At 38.5% G+C, this 17,203-nt stretch overlaps 1 protein-coding gene across 2 annotated transcripts in view; it reads right to left on the reverse strand.

Moving 5' to 3' along the window:
* The window catches only part of NBAS (NBAS subunit of NRZ tethering complex), a 329,480-nt gene that overhangs the window by 251,465 nt on the left and 60,812 nt on the right, over positions 1-17,203 (reverse strand). For both annotated transcript variants that reach the window (XM_005891040.3, XM_070379139.1), the window contains 2 exons: positions 10,933-11,001; positions 4,549-4,677 (listed from right to left, as the gene is read on the reverse strand). In XM_005891040.3, the coding sequence (XP_005891102.2) occupies positions 4,549-4,677; positions 10,933-11,001 (198 nt within the window). The remainder of the gene's footprint in view (positions 1-4,548; positions 4,678-10,932; positions 11,002-17,203) is intronic.

Below are 17,203 nucleotides of genomic sequence, written 5' to 3' on the forward strand. Positions count from 1 at the left end.
ATTAGTCACTCAGTCATGGCCAACTCTTTGCGACCCCATGGACTGTAGCCTGCCAGGCTCTTCGGTCCATAGAACTCCCCAGGCAAGAATACTGGAATGGGTAGCCATTCCCTTCTCTGAGGGATCTTCCCAACCCAGGGACTGAACCTGGGTCTTCTACATTGCAGGCAGATGCTTTACTGTCTGAGCTACCAGGGAAGTTCCACTATACCTCTTGTACATTAGTATTTTCATGTTCCCAGTTATCTCTACATGATGAAGCACACAACTCCAGGTGCCATTCATAGAAATCACATGGGTTGTCTCTCCTTGTTTCCCATTAACATCTTAGCTAGCACCCAACTTTCCCACTTAAAGTCAGGATTTCTACATGTAAGTGCTGTAAGAAGAGTCTCTGGGGGGTGGCAGGGGGGGCAGGCTTGACCTATTAAGTCAGAGGACCTGAGTCGAAGTGGAACATCAATTCTAACATTTAGCAATCTAAATTAACTTTCTTCAGCACTATTCCCATCTCTTAAAATGAGCTAAAAGCATGTTCTGATTAATAAGATTGTGAAGTAAACAAAAGAAATAAAATTGCTGTTGACAGCCAAGCTTTACTATACAAACACCATTTACTCCCAACAATCCCCCCCACCAACACCACCAAAAGAAGCAAAATACTAACACATTATTTTCTTAATTTGTTAATAATTTCCCTTGCAAGACAATGAATGTCTTAAGGGCAAGGGACTGTGCTTTATTACATTTTCTACTCTAGGACTCAGTATAGATTCAAATACTTGAACTTTATTATAAGTGACAACCTACTCTATACAGCATGGTTACATTAAAGTTTTATTACATTTACTCGACTGCACTATTTGACTTTTTTTGCTTAAGTATTGCTTATGTACAGTATTACATTAAGTTACAGGTGTACAACACAGTGATTCAAAAATTTTATGGGTTAGACTCCATTTTTAGTTATAATAAAATATTGGCTGTATTTCCTACACTGTACAATATATTCTTGCAGCTTATTTTATACATAACAGTTTGTACCCCTTAATCCCCTACCCATGTCTTTCTGCTCCCCTCTTCCCTCTCTCTACTGGTAACCACTAGCTTGTTCTCTGTTATCTGACTGCTACACTAGATTTTAGTCACTGTCCCCAGACATTCAAGTCCAAATCTAAAATGTCCAATACCCAATGTGATTAATCCCCTGGATACAGGTGAAAGACTCAAACACGGTATGATTGTTCAAACTCCTTTTGTTGAACAGCTAACACCCTCACCTCATGTCACCACGTCAGAAGTACTGTAGATATCCATCGTAAAGTCAAGGGTTTATCAGCGAGAGGCTTTCTCAGTTACTTATTCTGGTATCTGGTACACACTAACTATTAACGGCTCTGGAATTCAATGTATCTGAGAAGGCTGAAGAAAGCTGTATTAAGTGCACTGAGAAAAAGAATTTGTCTCTCTTCTTTTAAAGATCAAATAAATAAAGCCTGATAAAAAGCTTAACCAATAGGGTTTTTCTCACCTTTTAAAAATATATTTATTTTCTCGCATGGTCATGGAAAGAGCATGGACATCAGAGCCAAAGGAGCATGAAACCAAACCTCAGGTCTGCTGCCTACTTGCTGAAAATCCTAAGGCAAAGTAAGTGCTCAGTGCATAGAGGCTATTATTTAATATATATAATTAGAGTTAATTTTATAAAAGCTACAAGACTATTACATACCTGCACCTCAATCCTACTGAGTTCTGTAAACTTGATACATTTATTTCAGAATGCTCTGTAAAAATGCTGAAGCCTCCTAGCAACTTGTTTATTGATAGAATGAAGTTTCAGAAAGTAAAACAGAAAAGGGTTAGACAAAAATAGGGAGCAGGAGAGGAGGGTTCAAGGAGCAGGTGTAAACAGCATAATGACCAGACGAGGAGCCTCTACAGTATTCCAACCATAACCTCAGAATGGATACGGTTAAATGCCCTCCCTGTTCTCAACTTTGGACAAGAATTTATTGTGAAGCTAGCACTGGCAGGGGTCTCAGAGGGCAGATTCAGTCCTGTTCAGCTAGAGTCTTTCCAGGTGCTGAGCAGCAGCCGTCAAGGGGGGCGCTGGCAGCCCCCAGCCTGTGAGGGGCCGCACTCTGGAATGAGGACGTGCTGAGCAGCAGTGAGAAAGGCTCCAAAGGTAGGATCAGGTCCAGGGACATCACTAAACCACGGACCCCTCAGCAAAGGACCCCACTACTTGAAAATGTCCCTGGTGATGGCAACTAAGATCCGTGGTTTTCAGTTTTGTGAGTCTTAAATCCTCTTTCTTCCAGTTTACTCAGGCATCCAAAGGAGGTAATTTATACCAAGCAAATAAAAAGAAACTGATACATAAGCCCCCAAAATGTGTAAATTATAATAAAAGGTACAACTAGCTTGAGGTGCTGTATCATCGTACCGTCTTGTCCACAGGCTGTATGAGGGGCACTAATCAGAGCTACAGGGGTGAGGCGGAAACTCAGAGGTACGACACAAACACCGGGCTTCAGCAATTCCTGACGAACTGCCTTCTAAACTCTCGGGGTATTTCTGTTCAAAAGACTCTCCCTAAGACAACACCACAGGCGAATTCCTGACCTGAACTCACCCCTCCCGTGGATCCCTGTGGCCATTTCTGAAGTCCCTTCGTTTTTTTCACATTACTTTTCTGATGACCTATTCCAAACGACTGAGATATTCAAAGTTATTCACTCCTGAGTTAAGATTCTTAAACAATTTTTGTGTTTTTAAGAGAATCATTATAAAAAGTTAATGAATAACATTCATGAGCTAAAGTGTAATAAATTATAATGAAATTGATTGGCAAATAAGGATTAAAATGTCTAACCAGTTAAAAATTCAAATGTGTGCCAATAAAGACTGCAACAGATGCAACTGATCTTTGCAAGCATAAAAAGTATCCAGAATTAAAAAAAAAAAAAAAAAGAGCATACTAATGGATTTCTTTAAGATAGTGCTTATTCAATATGTATGACATTCCAGGATACTCAAAAGATGAAATATGAAGTGTGCTTCAGAACTCGATCAATGTTTCTTTTATAAATGACTTTAATAATCAGTGTTCACCTTTAAAGAAAAAGTTTGCCCAAATGTAAAATTTCCCACATAAAATAGAACATCAGGGTCTATTCCAATAATGAAAGGTAAATATTTCATCACTGTACATTGATAACCATGAAAAATACATGGTACCTTCTGGATCAATTATCTGATGAGCCCAGCTGAACATATTAAACAAAGTTTTAGGAGCTGATTCACTTCACTTCTAGAGAGAAGATATAAGTCAACTTAGCTCTCATTTCACAAGAGACAGAAAGAATGTCCCTGTATTTGGTTATTGAGGTTGAAAACTGAGGAAGATCTCTTCTATTTTAGAGCAAATTTAGATCCAGTAAGTGAGAGTGGCTGAGATGTGGAGATCAAATTAAATTCAACACAATGAGGAATTAGGGAGGGAAAAAAATCTTCCTAAAATTGTTTCTAAGAGAAAAAAAACAGCAAAAACAAAGTCTGTGAAAGAGTACAAAAATGTAGAGGCCCTTTCTCTTTTCCTCTAGTCTGAGAAATACAAAATGCTGTTTGCTCATTAAGAATTCTTTCAATGGTGCATTCTGATGAAATAAAATTCAAAAGAATGCTAACAGAAAGACCTGGATCTATTCATATCTTTCAGGGAATAGATTTCTATCCAGAATCACAAAACTATCACCAAAGCTGATGGCCGGATATTCCTCTAGGAAAGGGGCATGCAGATACGAGGGAAGGAGAATCAACACTCACAGGGCTGACATACAAAATGATCCTCAGAGGATTAAACCGTTTATAACATAAGCTGCAGGCACCTGAAAGCATCTTTCTTAAATCTTCATTCTATCACAACACATGGCATTAGACGAGCAGACCTCACCTGCCCATGCTGATTTAGATTACAATAGATGTTGATTCTATCTGTTCCTAAACAACTCAATTGTTTACCTCTCAATCCCTGTCATTTCCAGACACTAAAAAGCTGAACAGCTCTATCTTTCTCTGTATCTTCTCTAACTACCTTAGGAGTAAAGAGAACTCCCTTCAACCTGAAGGAGGCCCAGGATTACTGGAACTACAAGATCTGGAAAGAAGGGGAACTCTTTTGAAGAAAATGACCTTTTGAATCTTTGATATTAGCTAACTTTTGCTGAAAAATTAACATCTCCATTCTGTATGTGGGGAATGAGGAGGCAGGGGACATGCAGAGTTCAGTGGACAGAGGACACTCAGGATACAGTGTCCCGTTCTACAGATCAGTATCAGCAAGGAGTGCTGCTCTGTTGCACATTTGTCCTGCTACTGTGATAATATTTTAAACAAAGGACAGCTTAGGAATGATCAGAATAAATAATAGCTGTGAGCCACATTTTAAATAAACGTAAAATATCACAAAAATGAAATCCGTATGGTCAGTACTCACCCTCACGCGAGAATCATTCTAGGAATAATGACAATCGAGAGACACACCTGCTCGTGTTGAGTCCACTCCCCCTGCTGCTTCAGAGACGGGATGGCCCAGATGCTTAGCTTTCCTGAGAAATGAATGGCTGCAAGGAGGGTCCCATCTGGAGAGAGGCTCATTTTGAAGATCCCGTCCTAGACAACAATTATATTACAATAATGTCAGAGCAAGGGACTTGTAGCCAATAGAAATAACTTCCAGAAATTAATATCGTTCTTCAGGGTTGCCTTGTCGTAAGCAATCTCGCATAATTAAGGACTAGAACAGCTTCATAACATTATAAAGGTGCTCCAGAAAACAAAAAACAAGAATTCTGCCCAAAGGTGTTTTTTCAATCTCCTTTATAGTGTTATGATTTACATATAACGTAAAATCCAAATAAGTGAGCATTATAAAACCATTCCTTTATATCATACATATATTACTATGAGTTCTCAGTATCTTATGGGTTGATGTTGACAAAATTATGCATTTCTTGAATTTCATAATTTTTACAAGATTCTATATGAACACAACGCCTGGAATATTTTACACCATGGACAAGCCACAAATTCATGCTGTGAATGAGAAGCAGAGGAAGAGATGGAGGGGAGAAGGGTTCAAAGGGAATAAAAGATCGACTAGAGGAAAATGCATGCCTTAATTTAAGAAATACATTAGATGGGTAAGATTTTTCATATCTGCTGGCAAATTATTCGATTTAAGGAATCTAAGTGTTGCCACAAAACAGAGACACTTGGTAATCTACTGACCTTACATGGCCAAACCTGGGCTACACAGAGGAAGACTAGCCTTCCCAGTTCTACCTGCCACATACTCTCAGTCCTTTCCCACGAGGACACCAGGTTTGCTCAGGTACCACAAAGAAACCATCCTCAGCAGAGATGTTACCTACCGAACAACTACAACAGAGCTGGAAGAACTGAAGAAATACTAACTGAAGACCTATTTCCCATTCAACCATTTATTAAGAACAGGCTCTAACGTAGTCTCCCCACAAAAAATAAAACAGACCAGAAAACGGCAGCCCATAACGATATTTCTCCTGCACATTTAGAAAAGCTGGCAACACAGGGCCCAAAGGACATAATCGGCTGGAATTAGGTAGTAGTTACCCTCTTAGAAGGGTCATGAGCTTTCCAGCCAGCCAAAACCCCCATTATTTTCTATTATGGCCCCAAGATTAAGGCTGAAAGCTGCAGAAGTGAAAAGTAACAATGACTATACCAAAAAAGAACAGAATTTACAACAGACTTGATTCACCATTGTTATCTACCTGGCCTCTGCAGACAGAATTTAAGTGCTCGGGTATAAAACAACTAGGCATACTGGCCATCAAAAACAAGGAGAACAATTTCTGGAAGTGAGGGATACTGCTGGATGAGTGAACAGACAAGATCACTTTAATGGGATATAAATCTATTCCAGATTGTCATAATGAAATGTAAGAGATTAAAATACAAATGCTTGAGAAGGAGAAGCAACGCAAGCAAAAGCACATCAAGCAAAAACCTGCATATACCACATCTCTTCCTCTGTGATGGAGATGGAACAATGAGTAGAAGATGAAAGTGAAAGTGAAAGTGAAGTTGTGTCCAACTCTTTGAGGCCAGATGGGATTTTCCAGGCAAGAATACTGGAATGGGTTGCCATTTCCTTGTCTAGGGGATTCCTCCCGATCCAGGGATCAAACTTGGGTCTCCCAAACTGGAGGCAGACTCTTCACCGTCTGAGCCACCAGGGAAGCCCCAACAAGTAGATGAAGGACCTGGCATCTTCCTCTCACAACTCTATGTCAACTAGCTCCATGGTTCTGCACAAGACGGGCCTCTGAAGCACTGATCTGTGTTAATAAAAAGAACTTTCTACCCATTCTTCAGAGTCTACAGATGAAGAAACTGAAGACCTGAAGTGTGACAACACTTGCCCAAGATCATCATTCTATATAAACAGCAGGACCTGAACCACATGCAAAGACTCCCCTCCAGCTCCATGTGCCCTGAGGGGACCACGATCACTGCCCTCACCTAGGCCACAGCCTTTCTAATAGTGAAGGCATGCTCCTCAGTAGAAATTACGATCAAGTATACTTTATTGCTTCAGCACCTGAACAATTACTCAGGTGCTGAACATGCAGGAACTCCATTAAACAACTGCACTAAAAGTGCTCTGAGGGAGAGAGATGGGAGGGGGGTTCAGGATGGGGAACACATGTACACCCATGGCTGATTCGTGTCAAGGTATGACAAAAACCACTACAATACTGTAAAGTAATTAACCTCCAATTAAAATTAATTAATTAATTTTTAAAAAGTGCTTTGAAAACAGGTAGGAAGTTTATAAAAATACACATACACACACACACAAAACTAAGCCAAAAAATGTACACTAAACAATGTGAATAACAGAATTATGAGCAGGGAAATAATGAACCAATACGTTAAACATCCTTTTGTTTTCGTCCCTCCCGCCCTTCCATCCTTCCTGCACACTTAAGCAATAAATATATTCACTGAAATGTCCCCACTGGCTTTTTTTTTCTGGATGCCCTTAGTTTCCTTTGATGCCACGACATCCACACTGCAAAAGTACCACTCCCTTTCATAAGCATTTTGTTGCAGAAATTTGCACTCACACACACAAAAGCTGAAACTGCAGTATAATAAATACCCATGGGCCCAACGACCATCTTAAACAAACATCAACATTTCAAGTTTGTCTCATGTGTCATTCCCCAATCACCACAATGCCACTGGGGACTTCTGTCCCCTGGAGGACTTTAAAGCAAATCTCAGGCATTACACCCATACATATAAAATACACATTAAATGTTTGTTTCTTTCAAGTCTCAAGTTATCTGTTTAACTTCCATAAACATGCACAGTAAGAAGACATGTTTATTAGTAGGAACTGAATTGTAGCCTGCCAAAGACAGATAAGTCACCTATATTACTTTAAAAACACGGTGATTTCCTTTTAAAGCATAAACTCTGCTTTTTATTTGTAGAAAGTTTTCTGAGGGTCTACAGCATGCAGGGTACTTCTGGACCAGAAAATAATTTATTATCCTGTCAGTAACTGCAACACAAGATGTAAAGCGGAAAATCCATGCTGAATTCTGTGAGCAGAGTATGCAGTACTCAGAAACCTGAGCAGAGTCTGCAGTATTTAGAAACTGGAAAGTCTGTTGGTTGGCAAAGAAGAGAATTCAGGAGTGTGTGCTCTGGAAATAGGAGGAAATGGCTTTTCCACCACTGTACACCACAAAAAAAGTAAACCTCAAACATTCAAACCCTGCCTATTGTATTAAGATTTGTCAGCTTATATGAATGACAATCTTGTTCTCTTCTCCATCAAATTTAAGTTGTTGTAAAGGTAACAAAATTTAGATGTAACTAATTTTCACTCTGGTTAAAATATATCTTTGAAATTCTTTCACAGTCCTCAACTATGAATGTCATTTTCATTTTAATCATCAACAGCTGGAATGTTGGTCACTAATATGTAACTTGGCACTTTTATCCAACATGGTACAAAAAAAAGCCCTAGCCAGAGCAATTAGGCAAGAAAAATAATTAAAAGGCATACAATTCAGAAAGGAAGAAATAAAATTGGCTCGGTTTGCAGATCACATGATATTATATATAGAAAAGACTCTATCAAAAACCTGTTAGAATAAATAAATTTATAAAATTGCAAGAGACAGTAAGAGCAAACTATCAGTAAGAGAAATTAAGAAAACAATTGCATTAATATCAAAAACAGTTAAATATTTAGGAATAAATTTAAACAAGAAAGTGAGAGACATATACACTGAAAGCCATAAAACATTAATGAAAGAACCTGAAGAAGGCACAAATTAAAGACATTCCATGTTCATGGACTGGAAAAATTACTATTGTTAAAATGTCCATACCACCCAAAGTGATCTATAGATTCAATGCAATCTCTGTCAAAATTACAAAGGCATTATTTACAGAGATAAAAAAAATAATCCTGAAATTTGTATGGTACCACAAAATACCCAAGGAGTCAAAATAATCCTGACAAAGAAGAACCAGAGGCACCATACATCCAGGTTTAAATTATACTGAAAATAGTAATTAAACACATATGAAGCTGGAATAAAAACAGATACACAGGGCAATGGAATAGAACAGAGAGGCTAGAATTAAACTCAAGCATACATGGTCCATTAATTTACAACAAAGGAGCCGAGAATACACAATGGGGAAAATAGTCTCATCAATATATGATACTGGAAAAACTGGACAGCCACATGCAAAAGAATGAAAGCAGATCCCTATTTTATATATAAATTAATATATAAAGAATTAATTATATTAATCTTTATTCTTCAACATGGAATATTATTCATCTTCTTTAAAGGAAGGAAATCCTGTCATTTGCAAAAAAAGCATGAATGAGACTGGACTGCATTTTGCTAAGTGAAATAAGCAAGATTAAAAAAAGGCAAATACTTGTTGTATCACTTATACACAGAATCTATAAAGACAATCATAAGTCAAAATCATAAATACAGTGAACAGAATAGTGTTTGCCTACCAGGGGCTGGGGACTGGAGGAAAGGCAGAGGTTGATAAAGTTGTATAATCTTTCAGTTATAAGATGAATAAAGTCTGAGGACCTAAGGTAGAACACTGATAGCTACAGGTCATAACACTGTATTGTATAATTGAAATTTGTTGAGGGTAGGATTTAAGTGTAACAGAGACACAAAAAGTAAATATGTGAGGTGATACATGTATTAAGTCAGTGGCAGAAAATCTTCTCACAATGTATATGTACCTGTATCAAATCATCAATTTAACTATCTTACAATTTCATGTGTCAATTACCTCTCAATAAAGGTGAGGAAAAGAAAAACAGTGACTATCACTTACCACCTGCTTCAGTTTGCTCCATGAGGCTTTAACTTCAAAGGTGGTCTAGCAAACTAATTACTTGGTAAGTGATTATCAAGGGGTAGAAGCATCGCAAGAGGATTTACAAGGACATTTTTGCACAGTAAACTGTCTTCGTACATTAATAATTCATTTATGGCCCTTTTAATTAACTTCACTGTCAATTTTCCTATTTACCCCTTCCCATCTTAAACTGCTCCCTAAAATTCTTTAAAAGGTATTTTCCTCTTACTTCACTCATTCTCTTGTGTAGCAATGTGATACTAACAAAATGCCACTGAAATAATGTGAACGTTATTTTAACTTCTACTTCTCACTTACAATAAATCCTTAACTCAAATGTCCATTTGATCTTGTGTTAATTAAAAACACTAATTAAAGTCTTCTACAACTTCCAGCAATATTTGGAGTAGGAACTTCTTCTCTCAAACACTGCAATAAAACTTTTCAACTGTCCATTCTAAGAGACTTTTTTCAATGTTAAATATCAGATCTTTGTATGTAGACTAAATTGTCTCACTTTCTTCAGTTGTTTATCATCTATACAGAGCAATCAAAAACAAGTGATTTCCAATTTTATTATACCTTTCACACGGACAAGCTGTATTCAAAGCAAAGGACTGAATTCTATCACATGCATTCAAAATGTTCTAAATTATTACATACGCTTAAAGAAAAAAAAACTCAGCTCAATAAAAGGTGAATTTGTAAGCACTATTCTTCCAACACTCAACATTTATTGCATATTACATATTTAGTAATACATAATACATGCCAGGCACTGTTTTATACTCTAGGGAACCTGCAGTGAACAAAACAAACATAAATCCCTGCCCTCAAGGATTTCAGTAGATAGTTGAACCCACTGTAGTTGAGAAGTCTGACTCAAAAAAGTAATGCTCTCATGAACTAATGTGGTCACAGAAAGAACAACAGAGGCAACACAGTACATTAGAAAGAATCAAGTACATGGCAGAGGCCAAGGCATTTAGTCTTTCATATAGTTCTTCATCTGCAAGATAAAGACAAACTCCATGAAACGGCCAAAGAGAATGCTAACTGGAAAACTGTAATGCAAGGGAAGGAATATTTTAAAATCAACAAATAAAAAGTATATGTTATGGACAAGGATACAAAACTCCCAAGTAAGATAAAATAAGAAGATTCAAAGATATATAATGCTTCCAGGAGACTTCTTTGGGCTATATTCCCAGACCCAAGAGGACTAGGTTCATTCTTGAAATTTTCTTTTAATTTTCCTTATTGAGATAAGAATGACATACATAGTAAAATACACAAATCTTCAGTGAACAGCTTCATGAATCCTTATTAATGCATACACCTACATAGTGTATAATTAAGAGCAAATTCAGGTGAAAATCTATCATGTTCAAGGTTCATTCAACTTTGTCCTTAAGTAGAGTTTGGTGAAAATGTTTTCTAAGTTAAGCCAATCTGCATTACCTGTTCTTGTCCCTGGCGACTGTAAAACTTGCCACTTAACATCCTTAATAATCCCAGTGTCTTTGGTACCTAAAAAATAAACACACATCATACAATTAAAGATCAATGGGACACTTCCTCATTGTATAAAGTGCTTTCATTATGCAATGAAAACTACAGCATATCTAGTATTTTACGAAATGGTTAAGAAAATCAGTAAGTATCAGAAATCTTGGTGAGATTTTGTTTTTGTTTGGGAAAAAATTGACCAAGTGACAAATCTTACAAAATAAAGCCATAATCAAATTTTTTTAATATATACATAAGTCTAATACAATCTATGCATATTAGAATCTAATGAGCAGCTCTTCTCAAATGAGACTGTCCCAGGTTGCCAATAGAAACTTCATTCATAAAGAAATTGATCCTATTCTTGGAAAATACCAGAATAAAATCATTTAGAAACAAGTATTTGAAATAATATAACACAGACTATTTTTGTCTCTAGATTTAAAAGCAAGAGATAAAGCTAGAATATTTTAGAAATGGAAAATAAGTATAACTGAAGTTGTACAGAGAACTTGAAACACCAGTACACTGCTGGTGGGAACATAAAACAGCACAGCCACTGTGGAAGAGTCTGGCAGTTGTTCAAAAGGTTAAGCAGAACTGTCATATGACCCAGCAATTGCATCCTAAGTTTATACCCCAAAAAACTGAAAACAGGTGTTCAAATACTTGCCACAAATGTTCATAGTGACACTATTAATAATAGCCAAAATGTACAAACAACTCAAATGTCCACGAACTAAAGAAAGGAGGATATCTATACAATAGAGTGTTACTCAGTCATAAAAAGCAATGAAGTATTGATGCATTCCACAATATGGATGAACATCAAAACTATGTTGCTAAATGAAAGACATCATATATAAAATCTCCTACTGTATGACTCTGTATGAAATTTTCAGAATAGGTAAATTCATGGAAACAGAAAGCAGATCAGTGATTGCCAGGAGCTGGGGAGAGGGGATTGTTTAATGGAACTGGCGTTGCCCTCTGGGGTGATGAAAATGCCCTGGACCTAGACAGTAGTGGTGGTTACACAACACTGAAGGCACTAAATGCCACTAAACTGTACACTTTAAAATACTTCATGGTCAATTTTATGTTACATGAACTTCACTTTAAAAGAAAAAGGCAAACAGGGGAGCATGCTTGAGATGAGGTAAAAATGTTCCTACCAGAACCTTTGAGTAACTAAAGACATTACTAGTGGTCTAGCTCCACATTTCCTCCAAAAGCAATAAAATGCAAGAAGGGAAAAATAAATCCCGATGAAGTTTATTTCAGCTAAACTTGAAGAAGATAAAAGATAACCCAAACTTCAAAATCATTGTAGGCAGAAGGAGAAAACTCCCAATGTGTCATCTGCACTGCTCTTGCCAACCCCCACATTCCATCCACCCCAACCCAAGCCCACCATCAAGCTTGGTGAAAAGCAAAACCAGACTGAAAAAAATAACTGCAGGGTCCAAAAGGACAGATGAGACAAGCCAGCATAGGGGTCTAAGGTCTATCTAAAACCACCACCTAAAGTCACGGTCCAAGAAAACCTTCCAGAAATGAAAACATCTAATCTATACATTGAAAGCATGAACAGGTACCTGAAAAATTAACCCAGAAAAATCAACTCCAAGAAATAGTCCAGGAAGTCTATTAGATTTCAAAGTGAAAGTCGCTCAGTCGTGTCTGATTCTTTGTGACTCCATGGACTACACAGTCCATGGAATATATTTATTCAGGCCAGAATACTGGAGTGGGAAGCCTTTCCCTTCTCCAGGGATCTTCCAAACCCAGGGATCAAACCCAGGTCTCCTGCACTGCAGGCAGATTCTTTACCAGTTGAGCTACAAGGAAAGCCCAAGAATATTGGAGTGGGTAGCCTATCCCTCCTCCAGCAGATCTTCCCAACCCAGGAATCAAACCAGGGTCTCCTACATCGCAGATGGATTCTTTACCAAGCAAAGATACAGAAATCCTCAAAGACTCCCAACAAAATGGCCAAATAACACACAAAGGGAAGATACTCTGACTCACATCAACTTTTCAAATTTTGCACCCAAAGCAAAGCCAACAATAGAGCAGTATTTCATTAAGTTCAGTGAAAGAACGAGTAAACCAAAGGTCTTATATCCACGGAGGTTTGCCTTCAAATATCCACGCTATGAAAAACAATTCCAAACACACAAGAACCTAAGAAACTCTTCATCTATGAGCCCCTCTCAAAACATCTGTCAAAGGATAATTTCATCCAACCAAGAGGTAACCAGGAAAACTCCTAAGTGGAAATGAGCATTTTAAAATATATAAATGAACACCTATGACTAAAGAAAAATGAGGGCAAGGGCTGAAGCTAACATATAAATACTGTGTATTTTGACAAAATAGAAATAAATAGGAAAAGGAGAAGAAAGGAGAGGGGAAGGGGAAAATAAAATCAAATAACTAATTTTTGGATTAAGTAATTAGAACTAAAGAATACCAATCAAAAGGCAATGGCAGCCCACTCCAGTACTCTTGCCTAGAAAATCCCATGGATGGAGGAGCCTGGTAGGCTGCAATCCATGGGGTCGCTAAGAGTCAGACATGACTGAGAGACTTCACTTTCACTTTCCACTTTCATGCACTGGAGAAGGAAATGGCAACCCACTCCAGTGTTCTTGCCTGGAGAATCCCAGGGATGGGGGAGCCCGGTGGGCTGCCATCTATGGGGTCGCACAGAGTCGGACATGACTGAAGAGACAGCAGCAGCAGTAAAATATTGGAGGGTATTGATACCAGTAACACAATTTCAGTGACATCATGGAGGTAAAGCCCCATCCGGGTAAATTCAAGAGAGAACAGCAAAAGAGGAAACTGATCAAGTATAGAAGACTCATGAAAAAAAGAAACGGGCTGGCAGCAGGATTTAGTAGGGTCTAAGTGCCCTAAACTAAAAAGGTTTTACAATGGGAAAAGTAAATGCACACTGCTTGCTGATAAACCTAACTGGCAGCAAGATTCATGATTTGGAAAAATATCCTTCAGTAAGAAAGAGTGTGAGATCCAGTGGACAGACAGAGCAGCTAGCCTTGGCTGGTCCAAGCACAGCTCATCTGTAATAACAAGAGAAAAAATACAAAGCTGAAGTGTTGATGGAGGCTGTTTATGAAAATATTCTGATTACTTCTATTTTCTCAGAGAAACAGGATGTCAAAAGCCTGTATTCTTTCCACAGCAACATCCCATACTAAAGAGGCAGCAGCATCAGCTACAAAAAAATAATTTGGTTCCTTTTTTATACACTTTTCCAAAATTTCCACCTTAAAAATACAAGTAGACAATAATGAACACTGTAGAACATTTTATTGTTTATCATCTCATTTGAACCAGACAAGAGCCATAAGACACGAGCAGTAGTGCTGAGCTAGGATTCCAACTCCAGCCTTCAGACTCCTGAGCCCAGGCTCCCCCTCCCCTCCCCAGTGACTGGACTCCCCCAGTATCTGCTACAGCTTCTTGCCCACGTCTGGGCACACAGCTGCATCATCCAGTCCAGTAAACAAACCCCTTGAGGGCTGCTACCTTGATGTTCTGATACCTGCAGCAGTGAATCGATGTTGAACAAATGAATAAATAAAACTCTCACACAGATGACACCGACATTAATTTGGAAACGTTGGTCAAGGCATCTATTGAATTTTGCATAGCCTCTTTTACAACCTAGCAGCCTTGAGAGACGAGAATATACGTGTCAGCAGCACTTTTTCTGTCAATAGCCACCCCAACACAATAGCAGCCTTAAACAAACAACAAGCGGTTATATGGGAACAATATCTGCCACCTGACAAGAGGAACTAATCCTATAGCTTGAAATTACTTTGAGGGAGGGGAAGGCTACGCAGAATGATTGCGAGTTTAGCTGCAGGACACATTTAAAAGGCACTAACGTAATTAAAATACACTTGCAGCATTTCAAGAAGTTTATCATACAGCGGAGCCCTCAATTTGCAATTCAATATTTCCCCCCACTTCTTCTGTCAGTGCACAAGCAATTTTCTTTTAAGAGACTCCAATATTGAAGCTTCAGGCCAGAGAAGGAAGGATCATACAAAGCAGAGCAGATTCCAATACTTCAGGGAGGAGCAAAGTGAAAGCACAGAGAATTCAAAGAAGCCACAGTGAAAAAAGGCTTCGTGGTACCTGACAGTTCTTCATGCCTCCCCTGTCCCAGACTCTGTCATAAACACACTTGATGACACCCCACTGAAACAGCCCTTCACAGTCAGCCAACTTTTCTCATCTTATATCCTCCACACTTACCTATTCTTTCTTTTTTTCCCCTCAACCTTTAACATTTTGACAAATTTTATAGTTACTGAAAAGCTGAAATGACTACACAATGAAATACCAAATATACCTTTTACCTGAGTTCACCAATTAACATTTCACCATGATTGCATTTTCTGTATGCATATGTACTTTTTAAAAAATTATTTTTTGATTGAGCCATTTTAAAATACGCTTCGGGGACACCCCGGTGGTCCAGTGGTTAGAACTCAGTGCTTTCATTGCCGTGGTCTGGGTTCAATCCCTGGTTAGAAATTAAAATTCGGGAAGCCTCATGGCACAGTCAGTTAAAAAAAAAAAAAACAAAAAACTAAGCTGCAGGGACTTCCCTGGCAGTCCAGTGGTTAGGATTTCACCTTTCAAGGCATGGGGTTTAATCCCCTGGTTGAGGGGGCTAAGATCCCACATGCCTTGCAGCCAAAAACCAAATTGTAACACAGAAGCAATACTGTAACAAATTCAATACAGATTTTTAAAAAAATACGCTGCAGACTTACAGTCAAGAGATAAAACTGTTAAAACTCTTTTCCGGATCTGCTATGAAACATCTCACATATAAAACGACAAGCCGAGTGTGAAATCAGAGGGAGGAACATGACTAAATTATTACAAATATGGAATACGACATCCAACTGCTATCTCATTCTTTTTTTAAATAAATTATCGGAGAATCATCACAGCATAAATTTGATGATGCCAATGAGAGGTATGCAATTTCGCACGGGGTGTGAGGAAAGTGCTGAACAGGAACTACGAGACCTGGTGCCATCCCTGCTGCCCTACATCTCCCAGGCCTTGGGCTCCTGATCTATGAAATGTGGCTAATAAACACCCAAACTGAACTCCTTACTGGATCTTGCAGAGAGAACAAATGGGTGCTAGAGTGAGCAGAATGATCGTGAATGGAAGGAAAAGCACAAGGCACAGTTCTATATGAACTGATCGACAAACACAAACAGTTTCGAGTCTGGTGCCATTCTGAGCCAGTAGTTGACATAATAAAAAAAAAAAATTACTACCTTGTTGGGCTAAATTCACCATCACATGGGTCAGCATATGCTAAAAACTAAACAAGCAAACAAAAAAATGGAGGCCTACTATGATTGCTACAGATTTCTCTTCAAAAGTACTTCTTCATCGGCTCCTCTTCAACCTTGAAACATTTAACCATTGTTTTAGATTTTAAATCATTATTTTGAGACAGAAATAATGGAACAAATACACTCATTCTGAGACAAAAACAGTGGAATGAGTACATTCATAGGAATAAGCATCACTTACGTCATGTTTCACTTCAGTCTCTTGGTTTCTTCCCTCACTAGAAAAATATGAATGCCCACCACGTATCAGGCAACATGCTATGCACAGGGTCCATAATTATGATCATACAGTTTATACAAAAAAACAAATACAAATCAGAGTGGCCAATATGGTGAAAGTCAAAGTCGCTCAGTCGTGTCTGACTCTGCAACCCCAAGGACTATGCAGTCCATGAGATTCTCCAGGCCAGAATACTGGAGTGGGTAGCTGTTCCCTCCTCCAGGGGATCTTCCCAACCCAGGGGTCGAATCCAGGTCTCCCGCATTGCTGGCAGATTCTTTACCAGCTGAGCCACCAGGGGTCAATATGGTAGAAACAATTAATATTCACTAACGTCTAGTTTTTCTCTCCTTTCTGGACACAGAAAACTACTTCCCAGACCCTTTGAGGGTACATGATGAGGAGCTACATGATGAGTTACAGGAAGTGAACTGTGAGCGGAAGCGATGTCAGCTCTGGTGTGAGACAGTAAGAAGTCCCTCCTTTTACTTCTCTGCTTCCCCACCTAATGCCCTAAACTGAGACAGTGGGCCCTCAAGAGTGCCAGCCTCCACGGATCCTTTAATCATCACTTGGAACA

The sequence above is a fragment of the Bos mutus genome, chromosome 11, assembly GCF_027580195.1.
Source record: "Bos mutus isolate GX-2022 chromosome 11, NWIPB_WYAK_1.1, whole genome shotgun sequence".
Taxonomy (NCBI): Eukaryota; Metazoa; Chordata; class Mammalia; order Artiodactyla; family Bovidae; genus Bos; species Bos mutus.